Raw genomic sequence first — 13,768 nt, 5'->3', positions numbered from 1 at the left:
TTGCATTACAAAGAGGGAAGAGGGGGAAAATAGGCAAACTGCAATCAATTCGAACGTGATCTGTTTTTACAGTCACAAATTGGGGGAGTTAAAGTCACCAGTTGCATTGTGTTGGACCAGGGCTGAAGAGTCCTGGGATTAGGTGAGGAGGTGAGGAGGAATAATTTTCTCTAGCTGTTCATATAGTGACCTTTAGTCACTGCCTTGCAGGATCTCCTGTCCAAAGAATCCTGTCTGTCCGGCCATTGTTGGTATAGGCAGAGGAGGGCTCAGCCCCAAGCATCTGCATCTGATCTGCGTATCTTATTCCCCCACTCCAGGCATTACCTACTCGGGGTGTCTGGAACAATGACAGACAATGTCTCGTATTCAGTCACACAGGTCCCTCAATTGTCCCCCCCACAACAGCAGCAAAAACGCAGATCCTCTGAACCAGAGGTGGGGGGGAAGAAGAAGGCTAAAACAAAGCATCTTACTCAGAAGGGACAATCTAAAACGGCTGAGCGAGAAGCTTCGAGGAGACATTTGGCTTTAGAAAGACAAATTAGCAGGGCACAGAGAACCAATTCCACTGGGACAAGCATGGTTTCCCCTGTCCCAGTGGTGACACCCATCTTAGAACCTACTGCCCAGGAAGTTCTCAAAACTTGGTCTCCTCCTGGGGAAACTGAACAGTTAGATTCCTCCACTCCCTCCTCACCAACTTCTTCACCCGACCACACTCCAGCGTGTCATTCCAGCGACAAAGCGCAGGAGAACATATGGTCGGCACGATTCCAGGCATTCATGCAGGATGCCTTTTCCCAGTTCATGGCTTCTAAGGGACAAGTGGCCTTTCACACACCCCATAAGGGACGACCCAGGCCGCCCCCTACCAACATTTCTGGGACTTCCTCTCAAATAGGAGAGGGTGACTCATTAGACCTTGATATGTCAGACATGCCCCTTTCGGAGGATGAGGAGACCGCACCTGAGCAGGCGACGAGCTCTGGCCTCTTTAACCCTGCGCTCCTAAAATCACTCCTGATAAAGGCAGTCTCCACAGTCAGCCTAACTTCAGTACAGGAGGAGATGCCCTCTACAAGCAAGGAGGCCAATCCTCTATTTGCCAAGAAGGTCTCACAGGATAAGTACATTCCATGTCCGGAGGTCTTCATGACCACGGTAGAGGAACAATGGTCCTCACTGGCAAGCCCACCGGCGCCCAATAGCGTGGAAAGAAAGCTGTTCAACCTTTCTCCCTCATTCTCGAACATGTTAGAGGTTCCTATGGTAGATAACCCCTTGATCTCATTATTTTCTACCTCCGCGATTCCAGGAGACATGGCGGAAGCCTTGAAACCGGAAGAAAAGAAATTTGAACACTCCCTCCGTCGCTCCCACATGGCTGCAGCCTGGGCGGCCAAAGCAGCCACCTCATCATCATTCTTCGCGAGGGCCTGCATTATGTGGCTGAGGGAGCTGCAAAGCACGGTGCCTCCAGATCAGGTCAGAGTACACCAGACATTGGCCAAGCTCCTCGCGGCCTCTCAGTTCACGGCTGACGCTTCGCTGTACGCAACGAAGTACGCGGCAAGATCCATTGCGGCCACAGTAGCCTCGCGTAGACTACTGTGGCTCAAAAATTGGAAGACAGACCTGAGGTCCAAGTGGCGTCTCTCGACGTCCAAATACAGCGGGGCATTCCTATTTGGGTCCATACTGGACCCACATGTCAGTGAAGGCAGAGACAAGAGGAAAATATTAGTACACCCATCAAAGAAGTTTGATAGGAGAAGCAGTCAAGACTTCCAGAGACAGGACTCCCACCCAGGAAGCCCCTGGGAATGGAGGCAGCCCTTTCGGTCAGGGCAATCCTGGGACTGGCCCAGAGGCTCGCGATCCTTCTGTCCGAGACAGGATCGACCCCAGGATCGCCAAAACACAGGAGCCAGAGGCCAGTTCCAGTCCAGACGCCCATATAGGGGATCGGGAGGCAGATCCTTTAAGCGCACCAAGTGACGCCAAACAGGACACTCCCATTGGGGGTCGGTTAGGAAATTTCATCGAGGTCTGGGAGCAGACCACTACTGACTCCTGGGTCTTGGAAACGATCAGGCATGGCCTGACCTTAGACTTCTGTTCTCCCCCACCAAGCCGGTTCATCAGATGTCCCATCTCCAGAAAGGTACACAAGGCAAGGTTGCTAACTTTGGCCATAGCTCACCTCCTGTCAATTCAAGCCATAGAGAGGGTACCAAGGGGAGAGGAAGGAAGAGGATTTTATTCCATCCTCTTCGTTATCCCGAAGCCGTCAGGAGGATGGAGAGCAATATTGGACCTGAAGGGCCTGAATTATTACATAAAATACAGGAGGTTCAAGATGCACTCCTTGAAATCCATCCTAGCCAGCGTCAGGGAAGAGGATCTACTATCCTCAATAGACCTAACAGAGGCGTACCTACACATCCCCATTCATCCCAGCTACCGGAAATTCCTCAGATTCACCTACGCGGGCCGACATTACCAATACAGGGCCCTACCCTTCGGACTATCCTCAGCGCCAAGGGTATTTACCAAGATTCTAGCTGTAATAGCGGCCCATCTCAGACTGACTACAGTTCTATCTGGACGACATCTTGATCCAGTCCAGATCTCAGGAACAAGCAAGGATAGATCTCAAGACCACAATCCGAGCCCTGCAGGGGCATGGATTCTCGGTCAATTTGGCCAAAAGTCATCTCACTCCCTCAAGGAGACTGCAACACCTAGGCGCAGTAATAGACTCGTCACAGTGCAGGGTATACCTTTCCCAGGATCGACGAATCAGCATATCCAGGCTAATTCAACAAATTCAGAGAATCAGGAGAGTGCCCTTGATACAGCTCTCGAAACTCCTGGGAAAGATGATATCTTGCATGGGCATTATACCATGGGCAAGACTCCACTCGAGAGAGTTGCAGTGGTTCCTCCTACCCTACCAGAGGAGGAATCTCAGCACCTCCAACAGGAAGGTCTTGGTACCAGCACAGGTGATGAGATCTCTGAAATGGTGGATATCTCCCAAGATACTCAAGGGGAGCATATTCAAAGAGCCGAACAGGGTCACGCTCACGACAGATGCGAGCCAGTTCGGATGGGGAGCCCACTTGGGAACCCAGATAGCACAGGGCCAGTGGGACCAGAAGGACCTCTCACACAGCATCAATTGGCTAGAGCTCCGGGCCATCCACCTGGCCCTACGCCATTTCTCACATCTAGTAACAGGGAGGCACGTCCTCGTGTTAACGGACAATGTAGCAGCCAAGGCCCATGTAAACAAGGACGGGGGAACGCGATCAGCGGAACTAATGAAGGAGGCGTTAGCTCTGGCTCGGTGGGCAGAAACCAACGTGAGTTCTATCAAGGCAGAACACATCTCGGGGGAGGCAAACACCCAGGCAGACTGCCTGAGCAGAGCCAAGGTGGATCAGGCGGAATGGCGCCTGGATCCGGCTCTGTTCGAGGAGATCTCCCGGAGATTCGGGCAACCGCACCTGGACCTATTTGCCAACCACAAGAACACACAACTCCCCAGGTTCTTCTCCAGATTCCCGTCTTCGGGGTCGGAGGGAACGGATGCTCTCAGGTGTCGGTGGCCGGCGCATCTCCTGTACGCCTTCCCACCGTTGCCCTTAATACCGGCGACCATACGCAAGCTGATCCGGGAAGGCACAGAGATAGTCTGCATTGCCCCGCATTGGCCACGGCGCCCGTGGTTTGCCGACCTCGTGGACCTTTCGATATCACCCCCGTGGAGGATTCCCCCGGACAGAGTAACTCTCAGCCAGGGCAAGTTTGTGCACCCAGACCCCCAGTGGCTACAACTAGCCGCTTGGCATTTGAGTGGCAAAGTTTAGCCAAGCAAGCTTACTCGGAAGGGGTGATATCGATCATACAAGCTTCACGACGAGCGTCCACGAACAGGATTTACGATGCTACATGGAAAGGCTTTTGTAGGTGGTGCGCTTCTGTGCGCCTAGATCCAGCTACAGTATCCATCCCCAATATTCTAGATTACCTCCTGGAGGGTCTTAACAAGGGCCTGTCAGTCAACACTATTTGCAGACAGATATCGGCCCTCTCAACTGTTCTCTCTTGCGACAACTTGACATCCCTAGCGCAACAGCCAGCGATTAGCGCCTTTTTAAAGGAGGCGTCCAACACAAAGCCCCCCGTCATTCACAGGTACCCGTCTTGGGACCTGCCTAAAGTCCTTCTAGCCTTGACATCAGCACCATTTGAGCCCCTTGATTCATGTTCTCTTCACCACCTATCGCTGAAGGTGGCCTTCCTCGTGGCAATCACTTCAGCAAGAAGAATGTCAGAACTAGCGGCACTATCAGTAAGGAAGGATCTGTGTACCTTCTTCAAGGACAGGGTCGTCCTTAGGCCAGACCCGGCCTTCATTCCGAAGGTAAACAGCATCTTTCACAGATCTCAGGAAGTGATTCTTCCCGATTTCTGCCCAAAACCCAAACACAGGCTAGAGCATAGATGGCACAAGCTGGACGTGCGTAGAGCGCTGTGTTTCTACGTGAAACGCACGTTGACATTCCGCAAGACAGAAGCATTATTTGTTTCCTTTCAACCATCATCTATGGGAAAGAAGGTGTCTTCTTCCACCATAGGTAGGTGGATCAGAGCATGCATAGCCCAGGCCTACGTCTCGCAGGAACTACCAGCACCCCCACATGTGACTGCCCACTCAACACGGAGCGCAGCCACTTCGGCGGTGTGGCTAACACAAGCGCCGGTAGAAGAAATTTGTAAGGCAGCGAAGTGGTCTTCACCGTCTGTCTTCATCCGGCATTACCGTTTAGACTCCCTGGCCGCATCAGATGCTGCCTTTGGTAGAAGAGTGCTACAGCAAGTCGTATCTGCTCAGAATTCGGTAGCCTAGACTTCCCTCCCAGGGGGACATGAGGGCTTTGGTATGTCCCATCCATTGGACTCTACAGCCATCCTGCTGGAGAAGGGGCGTTGACTTACCTGAACGCCTTTTCTCAGCAGGATGATGTAGAGTCCAAGCCCACCCAGGGGTTAGGTCTAGGCAGGTAGGTAATAAAGAGCTGCAATATTGATTCCAACAAAGTTTCTCGCCTAAGTCAAAACTGGGGTCACGCCCAGAGGAAGGGGTGTGGCCAAAGTTTTTTACCCAGTCTGCCGGGCAGGAAGGCTGTCATAGAACCCATCCATTCATTGGACTCTACATCATCCTGCTGAGAAAAGGCGTTCAGGTAAGTCAACGCCCCTTTTGCACAAGACATTATTGGTACCTTTAAAAGGACATTGGGTTGCATACTTCTTTTCTAGTCACTTTTTAAAATGGTAACTGCTTTGCAGCTATTAGGAATCTTTGGATTGATGGGTATTACAGCACTGGGTGAGTTTCTTTCAATCTTAGTGAAAAAAGTTTTAAATACAAGTTTAAGGACTTAATTTTTTATTCTTTGGGAATAAAGAGCAAAAGGGTGATTTTGATTTTGGAAAGTTACAAAAGACAACAATCCAGATGGATTTGAAATAAAATTGGAATTAATTATAAGAATCCTTCCCATGGGAAATGGTTTTGTTTGAATTCTCTTTTTTAAAAAATGATAGGATGGGAAGGTTGGACTCTAGAGGGAATCAGAAGGAACTAATTATTACAATTAAAGGAGAAGAATGCTTAAATGGAACAAAATGTTTTAGCATTGGACATATTGAAGGATATTTTTGAAAACAAACCCAGAAGTTAATTTTTAGTGTGTTTGCCTCTTTACTGTGTTTTTTAAAAAAACAGACCGATCTGAAAATGGATTTAAAAATGACAGGGTATGAGAACAATATAGAAAAAGATAATGTCATCAAAAAGAAACTGGCTGATGTTTTAATAATTAAAAGGGAATATTGAAATAACATATCAGAAGAGTGACTTGGATAACTTTCTTATATTGGGAGACATGTTAAAACTTTAAAGAATTTTGAGAAAAGGAACAAAGAAAAAATGAAAGGAAATCAAGTACTAGAATATTATTTGAAAGGATTAAAGATAAAAGTAAAGGGAAGAAGTTAGTTTATTTGATCACGGTTAAAATAAGCATGTTATTTCTGGTAATCTTTAACGGACTTTTGCTGATCAGAATTGAATGAGAAAGCTTTAAGGATGTATATATAGGTAAGACATGAGATATGAAAGCCAGTTTGGTGACTTAGGGCAAGTCACTCACTTCAGGTAACCCACCTTATGGTATGTTGGATATGTTCACTGTATTGAGTTGTGTGTAAAAATAACACACAATTGTTGTTATGAAAAGAAAAGTCATTACTTTATTTTTTCTGTCTTTTATTTTTATTTTCTGCACTTTCTATTTTTATTTTGTTTTTCTTGGTAGTAGTTTTTAATCTTTTTAATTATAATTTTTAATAACATTACTATAAAAAAGACAAATGCAGGCTTTGGTTCTGCCTTATCCCCATAAGCTTTGATTTGCCTTTGATTTCCTGCAATGTTGTTCAGAACAGTGGACGTAGCCATGCGTAGGGAAAGTCAAAGTTAATTTGTATCTGCTGTGTTTTCCAAAAGCAAACAGATGGTTGTAATATTTGAGTTTGTCCGCTTTCCAGATAGTATAACATATGTTGACTTACACTTCCTTGTTTTTCACACACTCCTACAACCTTCCCAACCCTGTACCCTTCAAATGTGTGGGATGTAGCAAGAAAGGCGGCCTTGAACATTATTTAGTCCCTCTCCCCATTCACTGCAGGAATCAACTGCTGTACATTACTGACAGATGGCTATCTAACGTGTTTAAATCCTTGCAGTATAAAAGTTCCTGCCTCTTCCCAAAGCACTCTATGTTTATTATTAGAAATGTTTTCCTGATGTCCAACTGAGATCTACTTCCTCATAATTCTTTGGTCTTCTGCAACAATTATGAACAGTACTTCACCTCTTCTATATTATATCCCTTAAGAAATCCTATTATATTCAGTGCCTCCATGAATCCCTCGCCACCAGCCCTTCTTTGACTTGGTTTCTTTCTGGATAGGCTTCAATTTCTCAGAGTTCATCCTAATTTCTGGTACTGCGAACCAGTTGCAATGTTTTAGGCACAGTCTGAAAAATGCGGAATAGAGAAGAACAATGACTTTTGACTTCAGTCATCATAGTTCCTTAGCTAGCATTGCTAAAGACTGTTTTCTCACTGCAGATATAAGATTTTCAGTTCAAAACCCCAGATTAGGAATCTTTAAACTCTTCATTTTGCCTATATTTCTTTTATCCCAAATACTTACGAAAACATTTGTAATATCTCTTTTATGCAAGTAATGTGTGCAGGCTTGCTTATGTGTCCAATGATGACATAATTTGAAGTAGAAGGATGACCTATTGATTTTCCCACTTGTGCTTTCAAGAAGTGATGGGTTTATGTATGGGAAAGAATTAGGCACCATCCACTTTTATTCCACCATCTACTTTTATTTTGCAGATTGCTTATTGCAATTAAAAGCAACAAGCAATCTTTCCTGGAAAAATTGTTAAGACAAAGCTAACTGGTCTACAGTTCTATAATCTTGTAGATGATATAGTTGATTATCCAAAATTATCCCAAAACATTAAATCTGTAAGATGTACATATTTTTCCTTCACTGTCATATTTTTCTAGAAGTAGCATGGCTAAGTTTTTTCTCACCTGCAGAATTCATAACTTTATTGTTCAGTTAAACAGTATTAAATATTATTATGATAATAGGGCAGTGGTGGCGAACCTATGGCATGCGTGCCAGATGTGGCACTCAGAGCCCTCTCTCTGGGCACGAGCGCCGTTGCTCCAGCCCCGCCTCCTCCCATGGCCCCCTCACCAGCAGCCCCCCTGGAGGAGAGCTGCCCCATGTGGAATAGCACAGCTAAGGACATGGCAGCTGGGCAACGGAGACAAGACTCCACCCTCGGGCCCCATCACGTGCAGATGATGCTGCGGGTTGCGGGCAGAGGGCGTGGCCACCATGGTGCTTCTGGGCCACCTGGGCGATCTGTGGCAGGCCATGGAGGCGGTGGGTGGACGCGGGGCGGGGATAGTGTGGGGGGCGGGGATGGTTGGGCACTTGGTCTCTAAAAGGTTTGCCATCACTGTAATAGGGGATATTTTAAAAAAATTTACTTTCAGTGTTCACATCACAGTTTTCTTAAATTATAATCTTCTTCCATTCTAATAATTTTTTAATTTGTGTATCTCACTATAGCTTAAGATAAAAATTAACATTTCAATATTTGCACACTGGAGAAAAAGTAAGTCTACTTTCCTACATAAACATAATAAGGAAACATGGATCTAAGTAGATTTTTTTAAGATAAGTTACTCAGGAACAGCATAGATGGTTCTCACTTAAAGATGTTTGATTCATGACCATTTGAAGTTCTAACAGACTTCAAAAAAGCTATGTATAACCCATCCTTGAAGTTTTGACTGTTGCATACCACCATCACCACCGTTGTAGCCTCATGATTGTATTTTGGGCATTTTGTCAACCAGCTCGCAGTTACTGATTGTAAATTGCTTCGAGAGGGCTGTAAAGCTCTGTGAAACAGTATATAAGTCTAAGCACTATTGCTATTTACAAGCGGTTGCCTCGTTCTATGGTCATATGACCATGATTTGCTATGTTTTTGCCATTTTCCATTTATAGTAAGTAATGAGAAATATCTTTTCAAATCATCTCTAGTGGCATGTTTCTGTCAAAAACATATTGCCAGATGCCTGCAAAGTTGGATTGCATCTGCCAGCCATTGATTGTTTGTGGTGTCAAAAAAAAAAACACAGTGTTTTTCTAAATTTTCAAATTTACAGAAAAGTTGAAAACATGAATAGTGACCACCGATCTTTGTGCTGAAATGTGACAGCTAAGAACTAGGAGTCTGTTCAATAGCTTAGAAGCTAAAACTGCAATTTAATTTATTCCATATTATAGAGCAGGGGAGTCAAACTGGCGGCCCATGGGCCAGATGCACCACACACAGGCCACGCCCACCCCAGCTCCGCAAATGCAAAACATGTCATGATACGTCACAATACATCACATAGCATGATTGAGTTTGACACCTGTGCTATAGAGCAGGGCTTTTCAACCAGTGGTACGGGTACCATCTGTGGTACATTGGCACCTGGCAGGCGGTACGCGACCATCCTAGAAAAGTGGTAGTGGGGGAGGGGAATACTGATTTGGTGGTAGCAGCGCACAAACCTGAGCAAGAGATGGCTGGAGCTGCAGGGTTGTCAGGTCTAAGCGGAAGCGCCAGGATCAGCACCAGCTCCAGCTGGAGCTCGGCGGTGATCCTGGCACTTCTGCTGAACCCAGAAGAAGCGCCGATCAGCTGGAATGTTGCAGCATCTCCAGGGTCTTATGATTTATATTTGGATGCTTGGCAGCTGATTCATATTTATGACGGTCACAGTGTCCCAGGGTCATGTGAATTGACCAAACCCTGCTGCAACCACCCAGCAGACGGGGGGGGAATGAAAACCAAACACCCCCCACCCCACCCCCGCTGCCAATCCTCAACAGAAATGCTCACAACAATGAAAACCTCGGACAGGAGGAAGAGCGCCGCCGGGCGCTGTCTTGCTTGGCTGTGCCTTGGGGGGCCCATTTTTCAGTGCCATTTTAACTTTGAACAGTCACTAAGCGAACTGTTGTAAGCCGAGGACTACCTGTACTTTATCACTTTTTTTTTTGGTCATGCAAGTTTTTTGATACCTTGCTAGGCGACTGGTGGTACTCGGATATCGCCATATCCTAAAAGTGGTACAATGGGTGAAAAGATTGAAAAGCCCTGCTATAGAGTGATGAACTCTTATCACTTGTAAGCTGGTGAGAGGTGTTATGGATTTTTGATGTTTCAGTGCAGCAGTATTAAAAACACAGTAATATATAAAACTGCCCTTAATCCCTTTCATGTAATTGATCTATATAGATTAAGTTACTTTCTGCAAATAGTAGCTAATTTTTTTTTTGCTAGGCCTTTGCTGGGAAATGCCAGGGAGGAATCTGGGATCTTTTTATAGGGAAAACATAAATGTCCTTATAAAGCCATGTATTCCCCCCCCCCATGCATTGTTTGTTTTGCATATTACATTATTTTTTCCTTCCATTCAGTTAGATCCGATTCTCAGAGACTGCTTGGACAAGTGTACAGTATGTACATATACTGTAGTGTCTTGAATAAACTGCAGTTACAAAGTTAACATGCTAAACTTAAACCAGATAAACCCATATATTACAGCTTAGTGCAATATGTGAAGTCAGTTTTTCAACATAAGTACTAGATCAGTGGTTCTCAACCTTTTTAATGCCGCAACCCCCCAACCGGTCATAAGTCGAAGACTACTCAACTGGTGCAGCACCGTTTGCAGAATGGGACTTTTGGCGGGTTCAGCAGGGCAGAGACAGCCTGGACAATTCCTATTGGCTTTTGAAAGCCAATAGAATTAGACTCTATTCAAGAGAGTCTATTCTATTGGCTTTCAAAAGCCAATAGAATAAAAGGGAGTAGCACAGCTAAGGAAAAGTGGGAAAAAATGGCGGACTGTGTTGTTTGGCGACCCCCGTGAAATGGTCGTTCGACCCCAAATGGGGTCCCGACCCACAGGTTGAGAACCACTGTACTAATGCTGCATGTGGCTTTGAATATGCTTCAGTGAATCAGTGTGGGCATAGGATCATGTCTAAGGAAGACAAGGAGCCTAATTAATATTTTAACTCTGGTTGAGGGAAACTGTCTTGGGAAGTGTTTCTTTTCCTGTTTCTGGCCAGCCCTTCTCTGAATGCCTTTCTCATGTATGCCCAGCCCATTACTGAGCATTCTATCTTCAGCACTTGATGCTCAAACTAGCAAAATCCTAATTAATGCTAGATCAAGTTTGTTTTCAAACCAAAGACCAGCCTCAAGTTTGAAACCTGATTTAAGTCACTGATTTAAGATCACAGGATGATTAAAAGTGACTAGTATTCCTTCAAGGTGCCCACTGTAATAAAACATGGTTATCACTGAGCAGACATGGAAGCAGACAGAGGGAAGCAAGCAGGCCTCTGAGGCACCATGACTTTTTAGGTAGAATGGACTTGTCAAACTAAGGTGAGGTTCATGTGCCTCCCTTCCTTATTGGAAGAGGCAGAATCTTCTGGGACTTCTGTATATACAATTTCCTGTTGAGGCTGGAGGTTGCTTTCCTTGGAGTAGGAAGGCTCCGTAGTTGTTGTTTGATTCCTATATGCTTTGCTGTTTTCATTTGAAGAAAGGCAGAGGCAATTATGGCTTTCCCTTAACAGGGAGCATTTTAAGGGTCTTTTCACATTCATTCTGCAGACATGTCCTTAGTGTTATCAAAAGATTCAGAAGAAATTTTAAAAATTACACTGCTAGTGGAATGGCAGGCAGATCCAAGTGTCCCTTTGCAGGAATCTAAAACAGTGTCTCAGATTCATTCTTTATGTTTCATACTTGTCCCCAAAAGACCTTTTTCTAGGGCAGATTTCATAGTCATGCAAAAATCTTTATCCGTCAATTTTGCTGTGCTGCATATAAAAAGGAATGAGCTTTAAGGATTAGCCTGCAATCATCTGACCCTTCATGTTTTGTCTTAAATTAGTTTCTTTTTCTTCCCCTCTGGCTGACACACACGAAATTGCATATCTAACATCATTTTTAGTTTTTTTTTTCTAATTCAACCATTCCCGTGCTCAACTGAGATATCTTCTTTTATTTCTGATACACTATTAAACTGAGGTGCTGATGGCCTGAGCTTGGAAAGAGTGCTTTGGTTGGCTTTCAGTGGCATGCCTGGAACATGTGGTGGATGTTGTCACTCTAGCCCTAGATGGGGCTATTGAGTCCTTTTCTCCAGATGGGGAATAAGGATGGTAGTCTTTGGTAAAAGAGCGTTTCTCATGTATGTTGGAGCCATCGTATTATGTGTAGTTTTGGCTTAGTGATTTACCTTCCCTATTTAGTAATAGAACTTAAGGAAGATACTTAGCAGACTTCATCTTACTTCATTTAAAAAATATGGGTGCATTTTGTGCTCTTGTGTCTGTATCCTTCCAGTGCTGTTGTTACTTTAGCAGAAAAGTACTTGGGCAACACCAACAAACTGTCCCACAGTTCAATGTGCAGAGAGTCTTACATGATTTTCAAAGATTTTTGGTCTGTGGCAAGCCAGAAGAATGATGCTATGATGCCTTTGGATTGGACTACTTTGCAAGCTGACCTTTTTGAAGGATTTTGAGGGGCAAAATGGATGCCCTAAAGCTTCAAGAGCTCATATTCAGGAACATATGGCTTCTGTGTTCTGGGAAGATTAAAATTACATGCCTATGTTACCCATTAAATTCTGAAAATGCTGACTCTATCCACTTAGGATAGGGAGGTGTGCTGGTTTAGTATAAAGGTGAAGCAAGACAGTATATCCATTTGGTACTTGGCTTTCGTAATACAGGATCTTAGAAAAAGAGTACACTTATGACTATATATCTCAGGCTTCGGGTGTATTTGGAAGTGGCAGTAGTTGTGGATAGCTTGTGGTTGAGTCATCAGGCTTATATATGGTAGATCTCTCCTTTGCAGATTCCTCCCGTGGAAACAATTCCTCAGGTAAAGAAAGAAAAGCACAGTACCCAGGCTGCTAAGAACAGGGCCAAGAGGAAACCTCCCAAAGGAATGTTTCTCTCTCAGGAAGACGTGGAAGCTGTGTCTGCCAACGCAACCGCTGCCACCACTTTGCTCAGGCAACTGGATATGGAGCTCGTCTCCATCAAGCGACAGGTATGTGTTTTCTCCTGGCAACAGAGCGAGGCTTCTTTTTAATCATCTGATACATATTTTAAACAATCTCAACTTCACAGCTCCCTGGGAGGATTTATAGCTTGGGTGAGATGTTTTGCATCAGGATGAGACCTGATTAACAAGCTGTCAGTTGCAGTACATTTTAGAGGAGAATTATTTCAACTTGGCTTTCTATTTACAGTGCAGCAAGATGAATTGCCAACTTCCTGCATCTTACTCAGGAGTCATTACGGATTTCCATAAATCAGTTTCCATGTTTCTCCATACTTTGGACTTTCTGGTTTCTGAGAACTTTTATATCAATAGTCAATTATTTTATTGATTTCCATCTAAATTCTAATTTTACACATTCAAGCATAAAATATTAGAATATATTTCCTCTGCCTTACCCACTTCTATGCAGCTAGCTTTTATTCTTCTATTTCCTCTGTTGGTTAGAAGATTACTGCACAGGTCATTGTTTGGTCCCATGGGTATCCACTTAACCACATCCAGCAATGATCAGTTCCTTTTACATTTACCACATTGTCTCTTCTACTTGACATTTTAAAAGATTATTTTAATTTTAAAAGACATTTAAATGGAAAACGGTGGATTGCAAAACACAGCTTCAACCTACAGTATCACCAGTGTCATATGTTCCACTGGCAGGTAGATAGATAGCTTTTATTATAATCAGACATTGGAAAAAAACCACCTCCTTAGGCATCTTCACAAAATAAAAATAATGAGTGGCTGCAGTTCAGAGGGTGAATTAGAATTGTTGTTTTTTAAATGCCTTGGTATTGAAAAGAAAGACATAGGTAAGCAATAGGAACATGATCGTTTAAAAAATGTAAGGGTTCTGTTGGGAACCATCCAACTTAGTATCTTGTTTTTTACAAGTATCAACATTAGAAAGTCCCCAAAGAGGCTAAGAAT

General features: G+C 44.3%; 1 protein-coding gene across 6 annotated transcripts in view; it reads left to right on the top strand.

Annotated features, from left to right (window-relative positions):
* Nucleotides 1-13,768, top strand: part of RCOR1 (REST corepressor 1) — a 345,293-nt gene that overhangs the window by 322,132 nt on the left and 9,393 nt on the right. For 5 of the 6 annotated variants that reach the window (XM_039364835.1, XM_039364837.1, XM_039364836.1 and 2 more), the window contains one exon: nt 12,614-12,826. In XM_039364835.1, the coding sequence (XP_039220769.1) occupies nt 12,614-12,826 (213 nt within the window). The remainder of the gene's footprint in view (nt 1-12,613; nt 12,827-13,768) is intronic. The other variant, XM_039364833.1, reaches the window with a different exon arrangement.

Source organism: Crotalus tigris, unplaced genomic scaffold (assembly GCF_016545835.1).
Source record: "Crotalus tigris isolate CLP2741 ecotype Arizona unplaced genomic scaffold, ASM1654583v1 scf7180000019856.1557650, whole genome shotgun sequence".
Taxonomy (NCBI): domain Eukaryota; kingdom Metazoa; phylum Chordata; class Lepidosauria; order Squamata; family Viperidae; genus Crotalus; species Crotalus tigris.
The sequence above is the reverse complement of the archived record's forward strand: the minus strand, read 5'-3'. Positions and strand labels throughout refer to the sequence as shown.